This window comes from Sphaeramia orbicularis, chromosome 11 (genome assembly GCF_902148855.1).
Source record: "Sphaeramia orbicularis chromosome 11, fSphaOr1.1, whole genome shotgun sequence".
NCBI lineage: Eukaryota > Metazoa > Chordata > Actinopteri > Kurtiformes > Apogonidae > Sphaeramia > Sphaeramia orbicularis.
The window spans coordinates 12,526,851-12,541,904 of record NC_043967.1 but is presented as its reverse complement, the minus strand read 5'-3'; the positions used below and the strand labels follow the sequence as shown (position 1 = coordinate 12,541,904).

General features: G+C 35.8%; 2 protein-coding genes and 1 long non-coding RNA gene across 3 annotated transcripts in view; 1 reads left to right on the top strand and 2 right to left on the bottom strand.

Annotated features, from left to right (window-relative positions):
* Nucleotides 1–680: 680 nt before the first annotated feature.
* On the top strand, nt 681–7,948 carry abitram (actin binding transcription modulator). The gene is made up of 6 exons (XM_030148205.1): nt 681–850; nt 1,015–1,066; nt 3,496–3,625; nt 3,718–3,794; nt 3,905–3,974; nt 7,468–7,948. The coding sequence occupies exons 1-6, from the start codon at nt 769–771 to the stop codon at nt 7,603–7,605; spliced, it is 549 nt and encodes a 182-aa protein (XP_030004065.1). The 5' UTR covers nt 681–768; the 3' UTR covers nt 7,606–7,948.
* A 671-nt stretch (nt 7,949–8,619) lies between these two features.
* LOC115428940 (uncharacterized) lies at nt 8,620–11,390 on the bottom strand. Its single transcript, XR_003936707.1, has 3 exons — nt 10,692–11,390; nt 10,441–10,443; nt 8,620–9,369 (listed from the first exon to the last, which is right to left on the bottom strand). It is a non-coding gene; the product is annotated as an uncharacterized LOC115428940 (long non-coding RNA).
* A 1,789-nt stretch (nt 11,391–13,179) lies between these two features.
* Nucleotides 13,180–15,054, bottom strand: part of ctnnal1 (catenin (cadherin-associated protein), alpha-like 1) — a 237,406-nt gene continuing 235,531 nt past the window's right edge. Inside the window, exon 19 of the mRNA XM_030147833.1 lies at nt 13,180–14,328. Within this exon, the coding sequence (XP_030003693.1) occupies nt 14,158–14,328 (171 nt within the window). The 3' untranslated portion in view covers nt 13,180–14,157. The remainder of the gene's footprint in view (nt 14,329–15,054) is intronic.

The window sequence follows — 15,054 nt, the reverse complement described above, 5'->3', positions numbered from 1 at the left end:
AATTTATATTTAGAAATATTGAATTGAGATAGTAGATATGTTTTTGTTGTTGATTTTTTATTTTTATTATTATTATGGTGTGAATGCTCAATGCTGTACACATTTAAGTTGATGTACGCAGTGTATCAGGTAAAAAGGATAGGCAAAAAAATAAGCTTTTGCTTGTAGCCTATTCCTTTTTTGTTTTTTATGTTTGTTACGATTAATGTACTGAGTGCAAGGATTGATGTAAAACCAAAATAAATTCATTCAATCATTTTAGAGAAATCTGAATCACTAAGTCAAAAGAATACCAAAGTCATCGTATCACAGGAATGAACCAAATGTTGAATCTGAAGAAAAATGACAGATGTCTATTTTCTCCTGGCACCATAAAGAATCTTTATTATTGTTTGTTTTGTAGGTCCACTGTTCTGTATTGAGTAGGCCTATATTTTCATTAACTTGATGAATTCTTGTAAGAAAAACCTTATTATTTCTGATCGCTAGAAAGCACATATAATGCTAGCTCAACTCGTCTTTTATTATACTGTTTTTTAATGACGGCATAATTTCGCATTTATGCTACACAAATGTAAATTATCGTTTATGTGTTGCTCTCTTCTCAGCCGGAACTCTTTTTACCCTTGGAAACCGGAACATTTTGAGTGACGGACAATTTCAGTGCGTCACAATTTACTGTCCGTATAGTAAAGTTGGTACTGTATTGCATGCTGCTTAACTGTCACATTCTAGACTGTTTTCCTTCTTTAACATTTACAGTTTTTGATGGACAGCGTGGAGGAAAGAGACACGGAAATAAAGGCGCCTTCAGTTATCGATCGATATTACACACGATGGTACAGAGCCGGTAAATAAAACTTCATAGTCTTATTCTTGTTAGCTCTTCGGCGGCTAAGCTAACTTCAATGTTTGAATCAGATAAAGGAAGGTTATTTTGTCCTGAAATTATGAATATGTGTAATTCATGTTGTGACGAATATACCCCATGTAATTTATTCTTCAAATACACAGATATGAAGGGGAAACCGTGTGAAGACCACTGTATCCTGCAGCATTCGAACAGGTAATAGTAGAGCTGGCCCGTTATATGTTCCCTTTTTACCTTGTCTGAAAGTCAGTGACATTCATCTGTTTGATAGAAGGAGCAACAATAAAATGATCTGTCTAGATTTTAACCCTTTCATGCATGAATTATGAAAACCTTAGTCGAGATTTTTGCTCTGAGTGTTCTTAATTCCTCTTTTATAATCAAATATATTTATAGATTTTTCTGGTGTGAAGGAATATTTACAATATTTGTTCAACTGAAGACAACGTTTTTCAATACAGGAAACAAACATCAGACTCCCAACAACCAAAGCAAAACAAGACAGAAAAATAAATAAATAAATAAATAAATAAATCCTCTTTCGACATAAAAATAACAATACGGTTGAAATTTTTTTATGAACCTATTTTTCATGGAGTTATAAAAATGTCCACTCACCTGGACACCATGCGTTTAATTTTTGAAGAAAACAAACATTTATTCAAAACCCATCATCAGAAAGTGATATACTGTGTGAAAACTATGAAATATAGTTGTAATTATTTTTATTTTATTTTAATGCTTTTATAAATTTGTATTGTGCTTTCATTTTCCTGTACAGCACTTTGGTCCACTGTGGTTGTTTTAAAGTGCTTTATAAATAAAGTTGGATTACATTGCAAGTAAAAACATTTTAATGCAGTTAATCTGATGTTCTCTCACATTTTATCATACTCTAATACTAGTTATTACTCACTTCATGGAGATAATATGCAAAAAAAAAAAAAAAGTCCTTTTTGATTAAGAAAACTGTTAATTACACTCTAAAAACAACTAGCAATTGATTTACACTCAAACATGTTAGTGCAGATCAGGTTCATCAAGAACAGCAAAGTTACAGTAATGGTATGAATTACAGAGTATGAGATGGTGCATTAGCGTCTAATGTGTTGGCTGATATGCAACTAAAACAACAAAATCCATGAATATACAAGAGAACAGCTGTAGAATTGATGTCCACTGTAGTGACCACTATGCATAAAAGGGTTAAACATAAAAACTTTGGGGACTTTAACACAGTTACTTTACAAAACATAGAAACCACCCTGAGGGAAAAATGTTTTTCTTTTTCTTTTTAGTGTCCTATTGCTCCCAAAGTAAAGGAAACTCATTTCAAAATTGCATGTTCAATTTACCCTGCTAATGATTTTTTCACATAAAAGATTTCATTTTGATGTGGATTCCTGTGTTTTCTGTTCATCTGAGGACGAAACCATTGAACATTTGTTTCTTCATTTTTCACTCAGTATTCTGATTTTCACAGTTGGTTGTCCTTAAAAATTAAAAATATTCCGTCTTTTTCGTTATGTGATATTATTTATTTTATGAATTCATTAGAAGTTAATATCAAAGACATTCTTAACCTTATTATTATTTTGGGTAATTATTATATTCATTGTTGTAAGTGGAAAAACACGAACCCCTCCTTTACTTTGTATATATGTGAATTTATCAAGTATTATAGATGTCTTAAGTATGTTGTAAATATGTCCAAAAAAAAGACAGAAAACTTCATTCTAGTTTATCTAAGTCCTTGCTGTTTTAATTGTATCTTGCCTTAGTCCTTTGTGCTCTATTGTCCAGTCAGATTTATTTGTTTATTTTATTTATTTGTTTTTCTTTCTGTTTTTCTATTTTTATTACACTTCAAATGTCTTAATCTTTTTGTTTATTTTGTTTCAGATATTTGTAATAGTTCTGTTTCACCATTCCACCATGTCTCCAAATGTATTTCTATATTACTCCTCTGTAATAATTTTCCCATTCTTGTTATGTAAATGTGCTTTGTGCCAAAAAAAAAAAAAAAAAATAGTAGAGCTAAAGAACATCCATGATCAAGAGAAGAACTGATTTTATTGTGTTGTTCCAGCCCATTTTCATCCTACATTTTGGACTGAAACCGGGATATCAAAAGCACCACCACGTTCTTTTTCCTCTAGTCTCTTTGTCCTTTTTTCCACAGTCACATAATTTACACTGATGAGAACTGAATGTTTGATGACAAAATCACTGTTTGACTGAAAAAAACAAAACAGCTCTTTGTTTTTTGGTGATGCGGAAGGTGGAGGTGGTAATATATTAATTCAATTTTATTTTATTTATAGAGCCCAATATCACAACAAAGTCACCTCACAGGGCTATTATCAGATGGTCTGGATTTTGTAGTCCTCATTTTAATCTGGTTGTGTTTTAGATGTTCTATCCTATATATCTCATTCAGTCTGTATCTGTTTTAGTACATTTTATTTTTATTCTTACTAGTTTATTTTATCATGTATTTTATTTGTATCTTTGTGCAGCACTTTGGGCAGCTTGTGTTGCTTTAAATGTGCTATATAAATAAATTTGACCTTGACCCGATCAAAGATCATTTATTTATGTTAGAAAACATTTGTGTTTTGCAGAATCTGTGTGGTCACTCTAGCAGAGACGCACCCAATCCTACAGGATGGACGGACAATTAAAAGTATCAACTATCAGATCAGTAATGGATGCAGTCGACTCAAAAATAAAGTGTTTGGGAAGTCCAAACGGGTAAATAAAAGAATCCACAGACACTGAGAGTGTGCATTTGTCACATGTGTTAATGCTTTGTGATCATACATGCCTTTTTCCTGCCGTTACAGGGTGGGCAGTTCCTCACTGATTTTGCACCTCTGTGTCGAATAACATGCACAGATGAAAGTGAATATACAATATACAGGTGAGACAACTTAGTTTTTCTGGGTTTACTTTTTGCATTTGTTTAAACTGTGTTTCACCTTTGTGGCAGGATAAGTCATGCATGTATTTATTTATTTTTTCTCATTTCAGCTGCATTCGAGGCCGTTTGCTGGAGGTGAATGAGAATATTTTGGAAAGACCAGCTCTTTTGCTTGAAAAGGTAATTTGTTTTGAAAAACATACTTTAATGCTTTATATACAGGGTTATTCAAAAAGAATGAACTGATTTCATGACGCATTGCTTCAGTTCTCAAGCATCGTCATGGAATGAGTCAATGACCATTTGAAAGAGGAGTTTTCTAAGTTTTGAATGGCTGCCTCGATGACCTTAAACATCGAATAACAGCGATCAACTCAGTGGATCGTGATATGCTGATGCGCGTCTGGGAGGAATTCTCTTATAGCATTGATGTTGCAGGTTGTGGCCACATTGAAGACTTATAAGACAGGAAATAAAAGTTGATTGGGAGTAGAATACTTGTGACTTGGATGGAGGTTCCCATTGCTTTTCCTTATTAAAATATTGCGTAATGAAATCGGTTCATTCTTTTTGAATAACCCTGTACTACTGGCGCGTTGACCCATGGGAATCCAGGGGTTCTAGAAGCTTACTGGTGTAACACACAGATTAGGAAAAAATATAATGGCCCTCATTTTGTTTTGTATTGAAATCAAAAGTAACAGATTAGAATGTATTCATAGTTACCTCTGCTAAGGAGGTTATGTTTTTGCCAAGGGTTGGTTGGTTAGTTTGTTGGTTTGTTGGTTAGTTAGCAAGATAACTCAAAAAGTTATGGACGGATTTTCATGAAATTTTCAGGAAATGTTGATACTGGCACAAGGAACACACGATTAAATTTGGGGGGGGGGGGGGGGGGGGCAAGAACTGCCATGGTAGAGGTTTGAGCTCTCTGAGTGCTTTTCTAGTTACCTTATATATTTGTTTAACTCTCCGGTATCCAGGTGCGCCTTTTAGGCACATGTTGCACATCGTGTTAAAAAACTTCATATTATTTTTCACAATTTAAATAAGGTTAGAATTCAAAAGTTGTTCATTTTTTCATGATCTTTAAAATTCTGGCCACCAACTAAAATGTGCACATTGTAAACAAAAGAAAATTACAAGACTAGCATCTGTCTCCCAAGTGTGCCTAAAACGCACTATTTCTTCCATTTGATAAGTATGATTAGGGCTGACGTTGATTTACAAAAATAAAATCAAATTAGAGCAGAAAAATAAATCAATATATAATATTTAATAGTTTGATTTATAGGTGTGCATTTTACACACACTTGGTGACAGATGCTAGTATTTTTGAACATTTGACCTAGTGCCAAAAATAATAATGTAAATTAACCAATGTTGTTGTTAATCTTTGACATATGCCAGGATGAAAAAATCAAATAATATGTGATCCACTTTTTATGTAGTATATTGAAAAAAATAAATTTTTTGTGTTTTTTGCATCCAAAAAAAATGGTTTGTTTACTTTACAAACACTGCATTTAAAGGGTTATAACATGTGACAATTATTGAGTATTTGGTATTTTTATTTATGGGTCAAGTTGATGAAATAGAAAAAAGTGTAAAAGAATTAAAAAACAAACTGTATGAAATTTTTTTGACATTATTCCACAAGTGTGCGAAAAACGCACACTAGGTGCTTAGTAAGGGCCTTCCTGGAAGGGATACCGGAGGGTTAAAGGGCTTTACATCATTACTGTAGGATTTCATCACATTCACATTACTTGATGACTTGACTAAGCTTACTGGTGTAACACACAGATTAGGAAGAAATAGAGTGGCCCTCAGTTTGTTACCTCTGCCAAGGTGGTTGTTTATGCCAGGGTTTGTTTGTTTGTTGGTTGGTTAGTTGGTTGGTTAGTTAGCAAGATAACTCAAAAAGTTATGGACGGATTTTCAAGAAATGTTGATACTGGCACAAGGAACAAATGATTAAATTTTGGTGATGATTGGGGGGCAGAGATTTTGACACAGGACTGAACATGACAGTTTTTTGGCAGTTACTGCCATTAACTCTGGGCAGTGATCCACTGAACTCCGGTCTGTCCGGAGGGGAACGTTAACGCGCTGTGTCTGACCGGGGACCGGCAGAGGGGAACCGGGCCACAGTAAGAACCAGACCGACCTTGTTAGTGTGTGATCACAGCCAGGCCGGTTCTCCCGTCGTGTCCCGGTGGTTCCCCCTCCCTTTGTGACTGTGAATGGACTTGTTCGCAGGCCACCTGTAAGCCCATTGTAATTTTGAAAACAGTTAATAACTCCAAAAGTACTGGTCGTATCAATAAGCTGTTTTCGCCTGTCTGATCTTTGACCCAAAATACATTAGTACTCCAAAAGGCAAAGGCTGCATCTGTCTAGTTTATCAGTTATAAAGCAGATACACATACACGCACACAGAGGTCACTTGGCTTTCATAATATAGATACTGTAATGCATGATTTTAATGTTTTGTAGTATCTTTTATATAGAATTTGTGCGACTATGACCGTCTACCTACTTAAACCTCCTGTCATGTTAACATGTTTCTACATTTATTTGAATAGTCTCAGTATAATTCCAGGTTGAAGAGAATAAAAGTAGTGCTGGCTGATAAAATGGCAACATTAATTAGTTTGGCATGATTTTATAATATACCATGATAGACTTTATTAAAAATCATATCATTCAAAATTATTATTGCATGATAAATATCACCCTTTTTATTTTGCCTTTTCCAAGTTGACATATTCTGATGCTCAAGAGATTTTATCACCACATAATTATTTTGAATGTTCTACCTTTTCATTTCTTGGTGTTTGTGTTTTTCTGGTCATAAATAAAAGTTTAACCCTTTCATACATACTGGTCACTACAGTGGACAGTTATTCTACAGCTGTTCTCTTGTATTTTCATGGATGTTGTTGTTTTAGTTCCATACCAGCCAACACAGTGGACGCCTATACATCATCCCATACACTGCAGTTCATACCATTACTGTAATTTTGCTGTTCTAGATAAACGTGATCTGCTCTAACATGTTTGAGTGTAAAAAAAAAAAAAAAAAAGGTAATTGTGATTAGACTGTAATTAACAGGGTTTTTTTTTTTAAGTTTTTGGGAGGTTTTTTGCATATCATCTCCATGAAGTGAGTAATAACTAGTGTTAGAGTATGTTAAAATGTGAGAAAATATCACATTAGCAGCATTAAAAAAGTTTTTATTTCATAGTTCTCACACAGCATATCAATAAATTCATGTTTCTTTGCTTCTAAAATTAAAGGCATGATGTCCAGCTGAGTGGACATTTCTGGAACTCCATGAAAAACAAGTTCATAAAAAAATTCAATCACTTTTTTTTCATGCCTAAAGAGGAATAAAAACACTCAGGAAAAAAAATCTTGATTATGGTTCTCATAATTCATGCATGAAAGGGTTAAAAACCATCTTTTTGCTTCAATTTTTCCTCAGGACTAAAAGCCTTTAAATCCAAAATAAATATTGATTAGAAATGTACTGCAATTTGCCATATTTGACTGATATGTGAAAATTCTTATCACTGCAATATTCTCATTCATATCGTATAAATAGAAGAAACCAATCATATGACGACAAATAACCTGAAATTTTTTGATTCTGTCTGATCTTTGCAGCCATCTACTGAAGGATACATTGCTGTAATTTTGCCTAAGTTTGAAGAGAGCAAGAGCATAACGGAAAACCTCCTGAGCAGAGAAGAGTTTGAGAGAGTCGTCTCCAAACGGAGCGTCGCTGTCCAGTCACAGCCGTGATGACCGGAGTTCCAGTTGAATCTTGATTCAAGTCAGAAGGTTACGTGAAGAGCTTCTGTTTCTTTTGCTGTCAGCAGTTTGAAGAGTGTGGACACTACTGTGGAAAGTGACGTTGGCATGTGGTCACTTTGGAGGATTGTTAATTTAACGTGCCTTTGGATCGCTGTACACTCTACATTGTTCTTATTGGTTTGTCTCAGACATTGAGGAAGCTTTCAAGTTGTTATTTATTGTTTTTCCCCCCTTTTTTTGTAAATACAATTAGCCTCATAGCATAATTGCTTAACTCATGGACAAAAGTATTGGGACACATTGAATTCAGGTGTTTCTTTTCTAACAGAGGTCTTGGATACAAAACAATAATGACAAATATCATAATGTAGTTTTATATTGTGATAAATACCATTACATTGGTTAGTTTGGTTTAAATTGTTATCTTCGTTTCCATAATGCCTCAGAGATGGTTTTTACTTAATTTCTCTCAACAATTTTTTTTTTTTTATCCATGACTGATTTTAAATGTTCTAACCCTAAATTTCCAAAATATTTTTCATACTAATACTAAATAATTTTCTACCACAACTAACCATCTACTTTCTTCACATCTCATTTAGGAAGAAAAATCTCCCATTGAACTTTAAGGAAATATTGATGTTTATAAACTATATAGACAAAAATACTGGGACACATTGTGGCTACAGCTGTAAGATGTCCTGTTCATGCTGATTTGAGATACAAACATCAATATTAACAATAAATATGATATTTATCACAATATAAAACTATATTATATTTGTCATTATTGTTTTGTATCCCAGACCCGTTAGAAAACAAACACCTGAATTCGACGTGTCCCAATACTTTTGTCCATTCGTGTATGAGTTAGGCAATTACGCTATACGGCCCACTGAACAACTAGAGGAAATCCTGACACATTGACAGAAATCTGTTGTTATAAGAGAAGTTCAGTTAAAAGTATTTTTGTACAATATCAATAAAAACAACCATCAGTGATTTAAGAAAAATATTGTTTATTTTTAATGTGTGACCTTTAATAACCTCTCAATTGTCATAAGAATAGATGGTCCAAAACTAGATCTATGATTTCTTCACATCTGTTGCCCCACTACAATACCCAGGATCCTCTGCGGCTCTCACACAGAATAAAACATCTCAAAATTTATGTTAATCATTTCAGTCATTGTCACACCCTCACCTAGTACCACAGTCATTACTTTAGGATACAGACCGTATACATATCTATGATTCAAGTACCATATCTTACACACCACATACCATTTAATACATATTGGCCACGTAGGCAGCTTAGCAGAGACAGTCTTCATAACAAGTACACTTCAAGGCTCCACTGGACACTGGTGCCTTATTCAGAACAATCTTCCAAATATTTTATTGGAAAAAAAAAAAAAAAGTAAGGTACTAAATGTAATATGATCCAATACGACTAAAAAGTAAGTCATGACTTCTTAAAAGTGTCTTATTTAAAGTAGCTCAGTAAAGTAATGACAGCCTTTATGTTTTTGAAAGTATTTCTTATGCTTTCCAAACAGCTGCATTAGAGGCCCAGGCCTGACGTTCATTAAAAAGTAAGCATTTTGTGATCTACTTGCACTAAAAAACTGTGATTAACAAACACACAAAGATACATTTGAGTTTTCTGTAAACGGTGGCAAAACAGTGAAGTGTTAATCCTACGAGTTCACTAGGGATGCACAGATCTTAGCTGGGATGTTTTTCGATGACCTCTCATACAGTTGTGCTCATAAGTTTACATACACTGACAGAATGTGCATGGGACGGTCTGGATGTTCCAACATGATAATGACCCAAAACACAAGGTCAAGTCCACCTGTCAACAGCTACAGCAGAAAAAAGTGAAGGTGGAGGAGTGGACGTTTCAGTCTTCTGACCTCAATATCATTGAGCCACTTTTGGGGAGGGGGGGGGGGGGGTCTCAAACATGCAGTTCATGCAAATCTTAAAAGAACTGAAGGTGTTTTGGCAAGAAGAATGGGCAACTTTACCATCTGAGAAAATAAAGTGCCTCATCCACAACTACCACAAAAGACTTCAATAACAATAATGGATTAGATTAGCTTTTTGGGACACTCAAAGCACTTTACATCATTGACCCATTATTTATTCACTCTCACATTTGGTGGTAAACTACATATGCAGCCACAACTGCCAATTCGTGCCTACGGCCCCTCCCTCCACTATCAAATATTCATACTCATTCATACATCGGTGTGAGTGACACTGGATTCAAGGTGAGGCAAGGCCCAAGGACACAACAGACAGACTAGGACAGAGCAGAAATCGAACAGTCAACCCTTCGGATATTGCAGTGTTTTTCAACCTATGATTCGGGACCCCACGTGGGGTCACCTGAAATGTCTAGTAATTGACAAAATCACAATCCATAGAAGACATGATAAACTGTGAGTCTGAAACTGAAGCACTGTGGTTCTGTTTATCTGTCAAATGTTCATTGTGGTTGGTTTCAGATGCTGCAGCTCTTTCATAGTTTGAGTTCTTGTTTGTTCAGTATTAATTGTCAGCCTTGTAAATCCAAGCTGGACTGACTGTACATATCCTGACCAAGGAAAATAAAATTAAAAAGCCTAAATGTCATCTAAAATTAACATTTATTTAGAACATAGTATAATAAACTATCACATGATCAAAAACAAATTCATTTTTAGCAAGTCTCTGTTTTGAATATCTGGGGTCGCCAGAAATTTGTGATGTTAAAATGGGGTCACGAACCAAAAAAGGTTGGGAACCACGGTGATACTGGATGGCCCACTCTACTTCCTGAGCAATGGCCACCTCTTCAAGCTGTCATTGATGTTAAAGGGGCCAATACAGAGGATTAAGAACTAGGGTCTGCAAACTTTAGATCAGGGTCGTTTGGATAGTTTCTGTTGTCAGTATGATTAGCCACGAGTCAAAGAAAAGTTTTTGTATTATCATTCATATTCTCTGAAAAATGGCCAAAGAATCCCAAATTCTGCTAGGGTATGTAAACTAATGAGCACAACTGTATCTGCCTGATGTCGAACACCTGACGTTCTTCGACCTTGTGTGTCTAGAGGCGTCACCAGGGCTGGATTTGGTTCAGAACACGCACATAATCAACTCGTTTGAATCAGCGACGACCTGATGAACTGCATCACAGCCACAGGTGGTTGATGACGGTGTGGGGCTGTTTGGGAGGGAGATCTGAGATTCACTGTTGGAATTCTGGATTCCACTGTATGTTGTGCTCAGAGGTGCCAGGGCTTTTTCAGCCACTGTCCCCAAACTGTGGAATGAACTACCTTTGCACATCAGGCAGGATGACTCCATTTCTGTTTTCACATCCTCTCTTAAAACATATTTTTCTCTTTGGCTTTTATTGTTTTAATGTATAATTATGTTTATTCTTTTCTATGTTTTTATGTCTGTGTACAGCACTTTGGCCATCTGTGTTGTTTAAAAGTGCTTTATAAATAAAGTTGACTTGACTGGAACACACTGAAGGAGAATACAGTCTCCTCCCAGTGACAGTTTGGTCAGATATATTTGAGAGAATGACATCATTATTCGTTTATTATTTATCCATATAGTGGTGCTAGTGTTCATCATATAGTTACATGGATGGTGGAGGTTTCTATTATTGGTACGAACAGCTGCAGTAGTAGGATATCTGGGGTTTCTGCCTGTTAAAAGGATGTTTTTCCTCACCACTGTCACCAAGTGTTTGCTTCTGGAGGATTCTGTTGGTGTCTGTGAATTGGGTTAAGATCCTGGTTTAGACCAGCTCTAAATGTAAAGTGTCATGAGATAACTTTTGGCACTATATAAATGACATAACTTGATTTGGCACTATATAAATAAAATTTGATTTGATCCACTGTTAGTACTTGTATTTGGAGTAGTAGTATTAATAGTTATGGGTATTTGTACTAGTTATTGGTAGTTATATTAGTAACAGCAGTTGTAGTTTTTACCCCTCGGCCAACTTGGGGCCAAAGGGTATTGTTTGTAATTGTAATCCTTTTGTCATCTGTCCATCTGTCTGTCCATTCAACAATGTAATCGCATTATCTGAAGAATGCATTGACATATCTGCACCAGATTTATACTGTGGATGCATCTTGGCATGGAGCAGAAGCCTATTAAAAATAGGTGACCTTCAACTACTTTTTCCAGGTCAAATGGCGGCATGTTCTTTCAACGATGTAATCACATTATCTGAAGAATGCATTGAGTTTTCCACACCAAATTTACACAAAGACAATCTAATGTCAATTATAGGGCAGTAACTTTGAACAGAATCTTACACTATATTTGGTCGAGGGGGATTAAAAGTGTGCAGAACGTTATGTTTAACAGTTTTAGTTCAGTTTGCTGTGCATCCACGTGTCTCCCCCTATCCCCCTTTCCTTTGACCCTCTCTCCTTCACCCAAACTGGTCAAGGCAGATGTCCATGTCCATCCTCCAGAGCCAGGGTCTGCTCTGGATTTCTGCCTGTTAAAAGGATGTTTTTTTCTCGCTACTGTCACCAAGACAACCAGAACCAGACTCAGGAACTCTTTCTTTCCCTCTTTAACAGCTGACAGGAGTCGACAACAATAGCCATACTGACTGTTTACATTTTCAGCTGTGACATTGTTTATGGACCTTGTACTCAATTGCACACACAGTATATCATACTGTTCATCTCTGACAGTTTCACACATTTAACAAAATATTTATCTCTGGCAGTTTTGCACAATTATGCATACACTACATATTTATGTAAATATATATTTACTTAGTAATAGTAGTTTATATTTTCATTAAGTTTGATAGTTTTTATAGTCTATATTTTATGCTCATTCTCTTTGCATGCCACTCTTAAATATCACTTTGTTTTAATTTTCTAATTAAATTATTCTATTTTTATATATCCTAAATTCTCTTAGGATTCAGTGTTGACAGCAAAGTAAGATTTTTACTGTACAGGGTTTCTTTACTGTACACATCTCTTGAATCTTCTTTCTTTGAATCCAGTGTTTGCTTCTGGTGGATTCTGTTGGTGTCTGTGAATTGGCTTAAGAGTCTGGTTTAGACCAGCTCTAAATGTAAAGTGTCATGAGATAACTTTTATGATGTGGCGCCATATAAATATAATTTGATTTGATTTGATTCCCAGCACTGGTCCACACAGATCACTGCCTTTTTGAAGGTTGATCTGAGCCTGAAAAACAGAGTAGACGAGTGTCAGACGTCCAACATCAGGCGGCTCAGAGAGGTCAGAAGAAGAAAACCATCCAGTAAAGACCTGGTAAAGTCAGTGTCTAATAGGATGTTCCGAAAAAGCGGGTTCTCTCACAAAATATTGACAATAGTTGAGATTCTGTGTTGTGCGACTGCGTTGCTACTCTTTCAGAAAACTCAGATGTATCATAATATATAAACTATATGTACTCCACTGTGTAATATATAGGAGGATAGTACCTCTAATGCAGCTGCTTGGAAAGTTACAGTAAAATAGTTTCTATAGTTCATTAGGAGCCACTGTATTTTTTTATGCATCAACTTTTAAAGAAGCCAGGCCAACAGAAACAGTGACAAACGCTGAATAAGAGCTTTATATTTCATATTATAACAGTAGCAAGCTGAAGGTAACATTGTCTCTTTTTGGACAATAGTATTTGGCATTAAATTGTGATTATTATTATTATTTTTTTGCATCTTGATACTAATATGGCACATGTTCTGTTGCAGTTTCTGTGAAACTTTTTTTCATACGACATGTTTGACTTTTAAAATACTTCTCCATTTGACAATACCAGTGATCAAGGATAATAATGTACCACAGTCAATAACACTACAGAACAAGTGTTAACACTACAACTGCATGACACACTGACCAAAAGGAGACTCAAATACAAGGGTTTGGTGATCATGGCAACATGCACGGTGGGTTTTCAGCCATGTTTGTTTTTTCTTCTTTTCATTTGGCTATGATGTGCAACACTATCAACAGTACACCACAAAGCAAATAGGCTCGTTTCACAGAGGCACGTAGTGAAAACGGATGCATGGCTGAGCTTCTGAGAGGAGTTCCCTCCTGATTTCCAATCACTTTATCACTTCAGCAGCTGGGGTAGAGGTGGGGGGGTGGAAGTGATAAAAGTGAGCCCAAAATCAGGACTCTTTTTGAAGAAGAAGGTCACTGAAAAGTTTTGTGTTGGCTGATTGTCTCCACCTTGTGGCCTGGGGAGGAACTGATGCTTCAGGTAAGAATGACAGATCATTATTTGTGATTGAAATGATCAAAAACAGACTCCGACTGACCCAAGTTGACCACCTTCACCCCAACCCCCCCCTTCCCCCTCCCCCCCGTGGCTTAATCCCACTCTACGATGGGTGCGTGATTATGAGGGGAGCGTTTCCTGGATTATTTGTCCTCCAGAGCGGTGACTGACATTGGCTCTGTGCTGCTCCGGCAGAGAACAGCGTCAAAAAACAGAGGAGATGTTGAGTATTTTCCTGGATTATTTACTCTCCAGTAGGTTGAGACCGGCCATGTGCTGCTCCAGTGATTTGACACCAAAGCCATTGCTGTTCTTGTTATTGAGAGCTCCCTCCTCTTTGACAGGGGTGGATGCATCCTGTCTCTCTTTCCAGTCCTGAGGGGAACCCAGGCTACTCCTCTCGGACTTGTACTGCAAAGCAACAGGAAAACAGGAATGACACAAGAACATTACATTTCAGTCCATTTGGAGAAGAAAAAACAAATAACACAGATTGTTTCTATTTCTGACTATACCATATATAATACATTGCTTACATTTTTCAGTATTTTGTGTCATATTTTTTCATACAGTCCTTTTTGCACTGATTGATTTTGCTGCTAAACAAATTTTCATTGTTCCTGTGACAGTTGCTTTTCCATTGACCCTCAAATTGCACAAATAAAACTTGCGCATAAAAATGTACCTAATGGAAAAACGACAATTTCGTCAAAACTCTCATTTTTCGATTTAAAGTTTTTGTGCTGACAAGAGGTGGTTTTTTGGGTGCAGTGCAAATGGTATATCACGCAAAACTGCAATGGAAAGACCTTTTTTCGCCACTAGAGTCACGTGATTAAAAAAAAAAAAAAAAAAAACAGATGTTGGCAGATGTTACAACAAGTGAAGAAGTGTTTTAAAAGAAACATGGCACGGTATGTGTGGACACACCAGAAAACTGAATATTTTTTAAAATTTAGTACAGGATAGAGGGGTAATATATAATAATAATGAATATATCTGTAAATCAACACCATATTTACATTTATCGCCATGTTTATGGAAGGACTTCTCGTGTTATCTCGCGATAATAAATAAACAAGTCATCGCATTTGTGATTTAATGGAAAAACCGACATTAAGCACTTCAGTTTTTTCG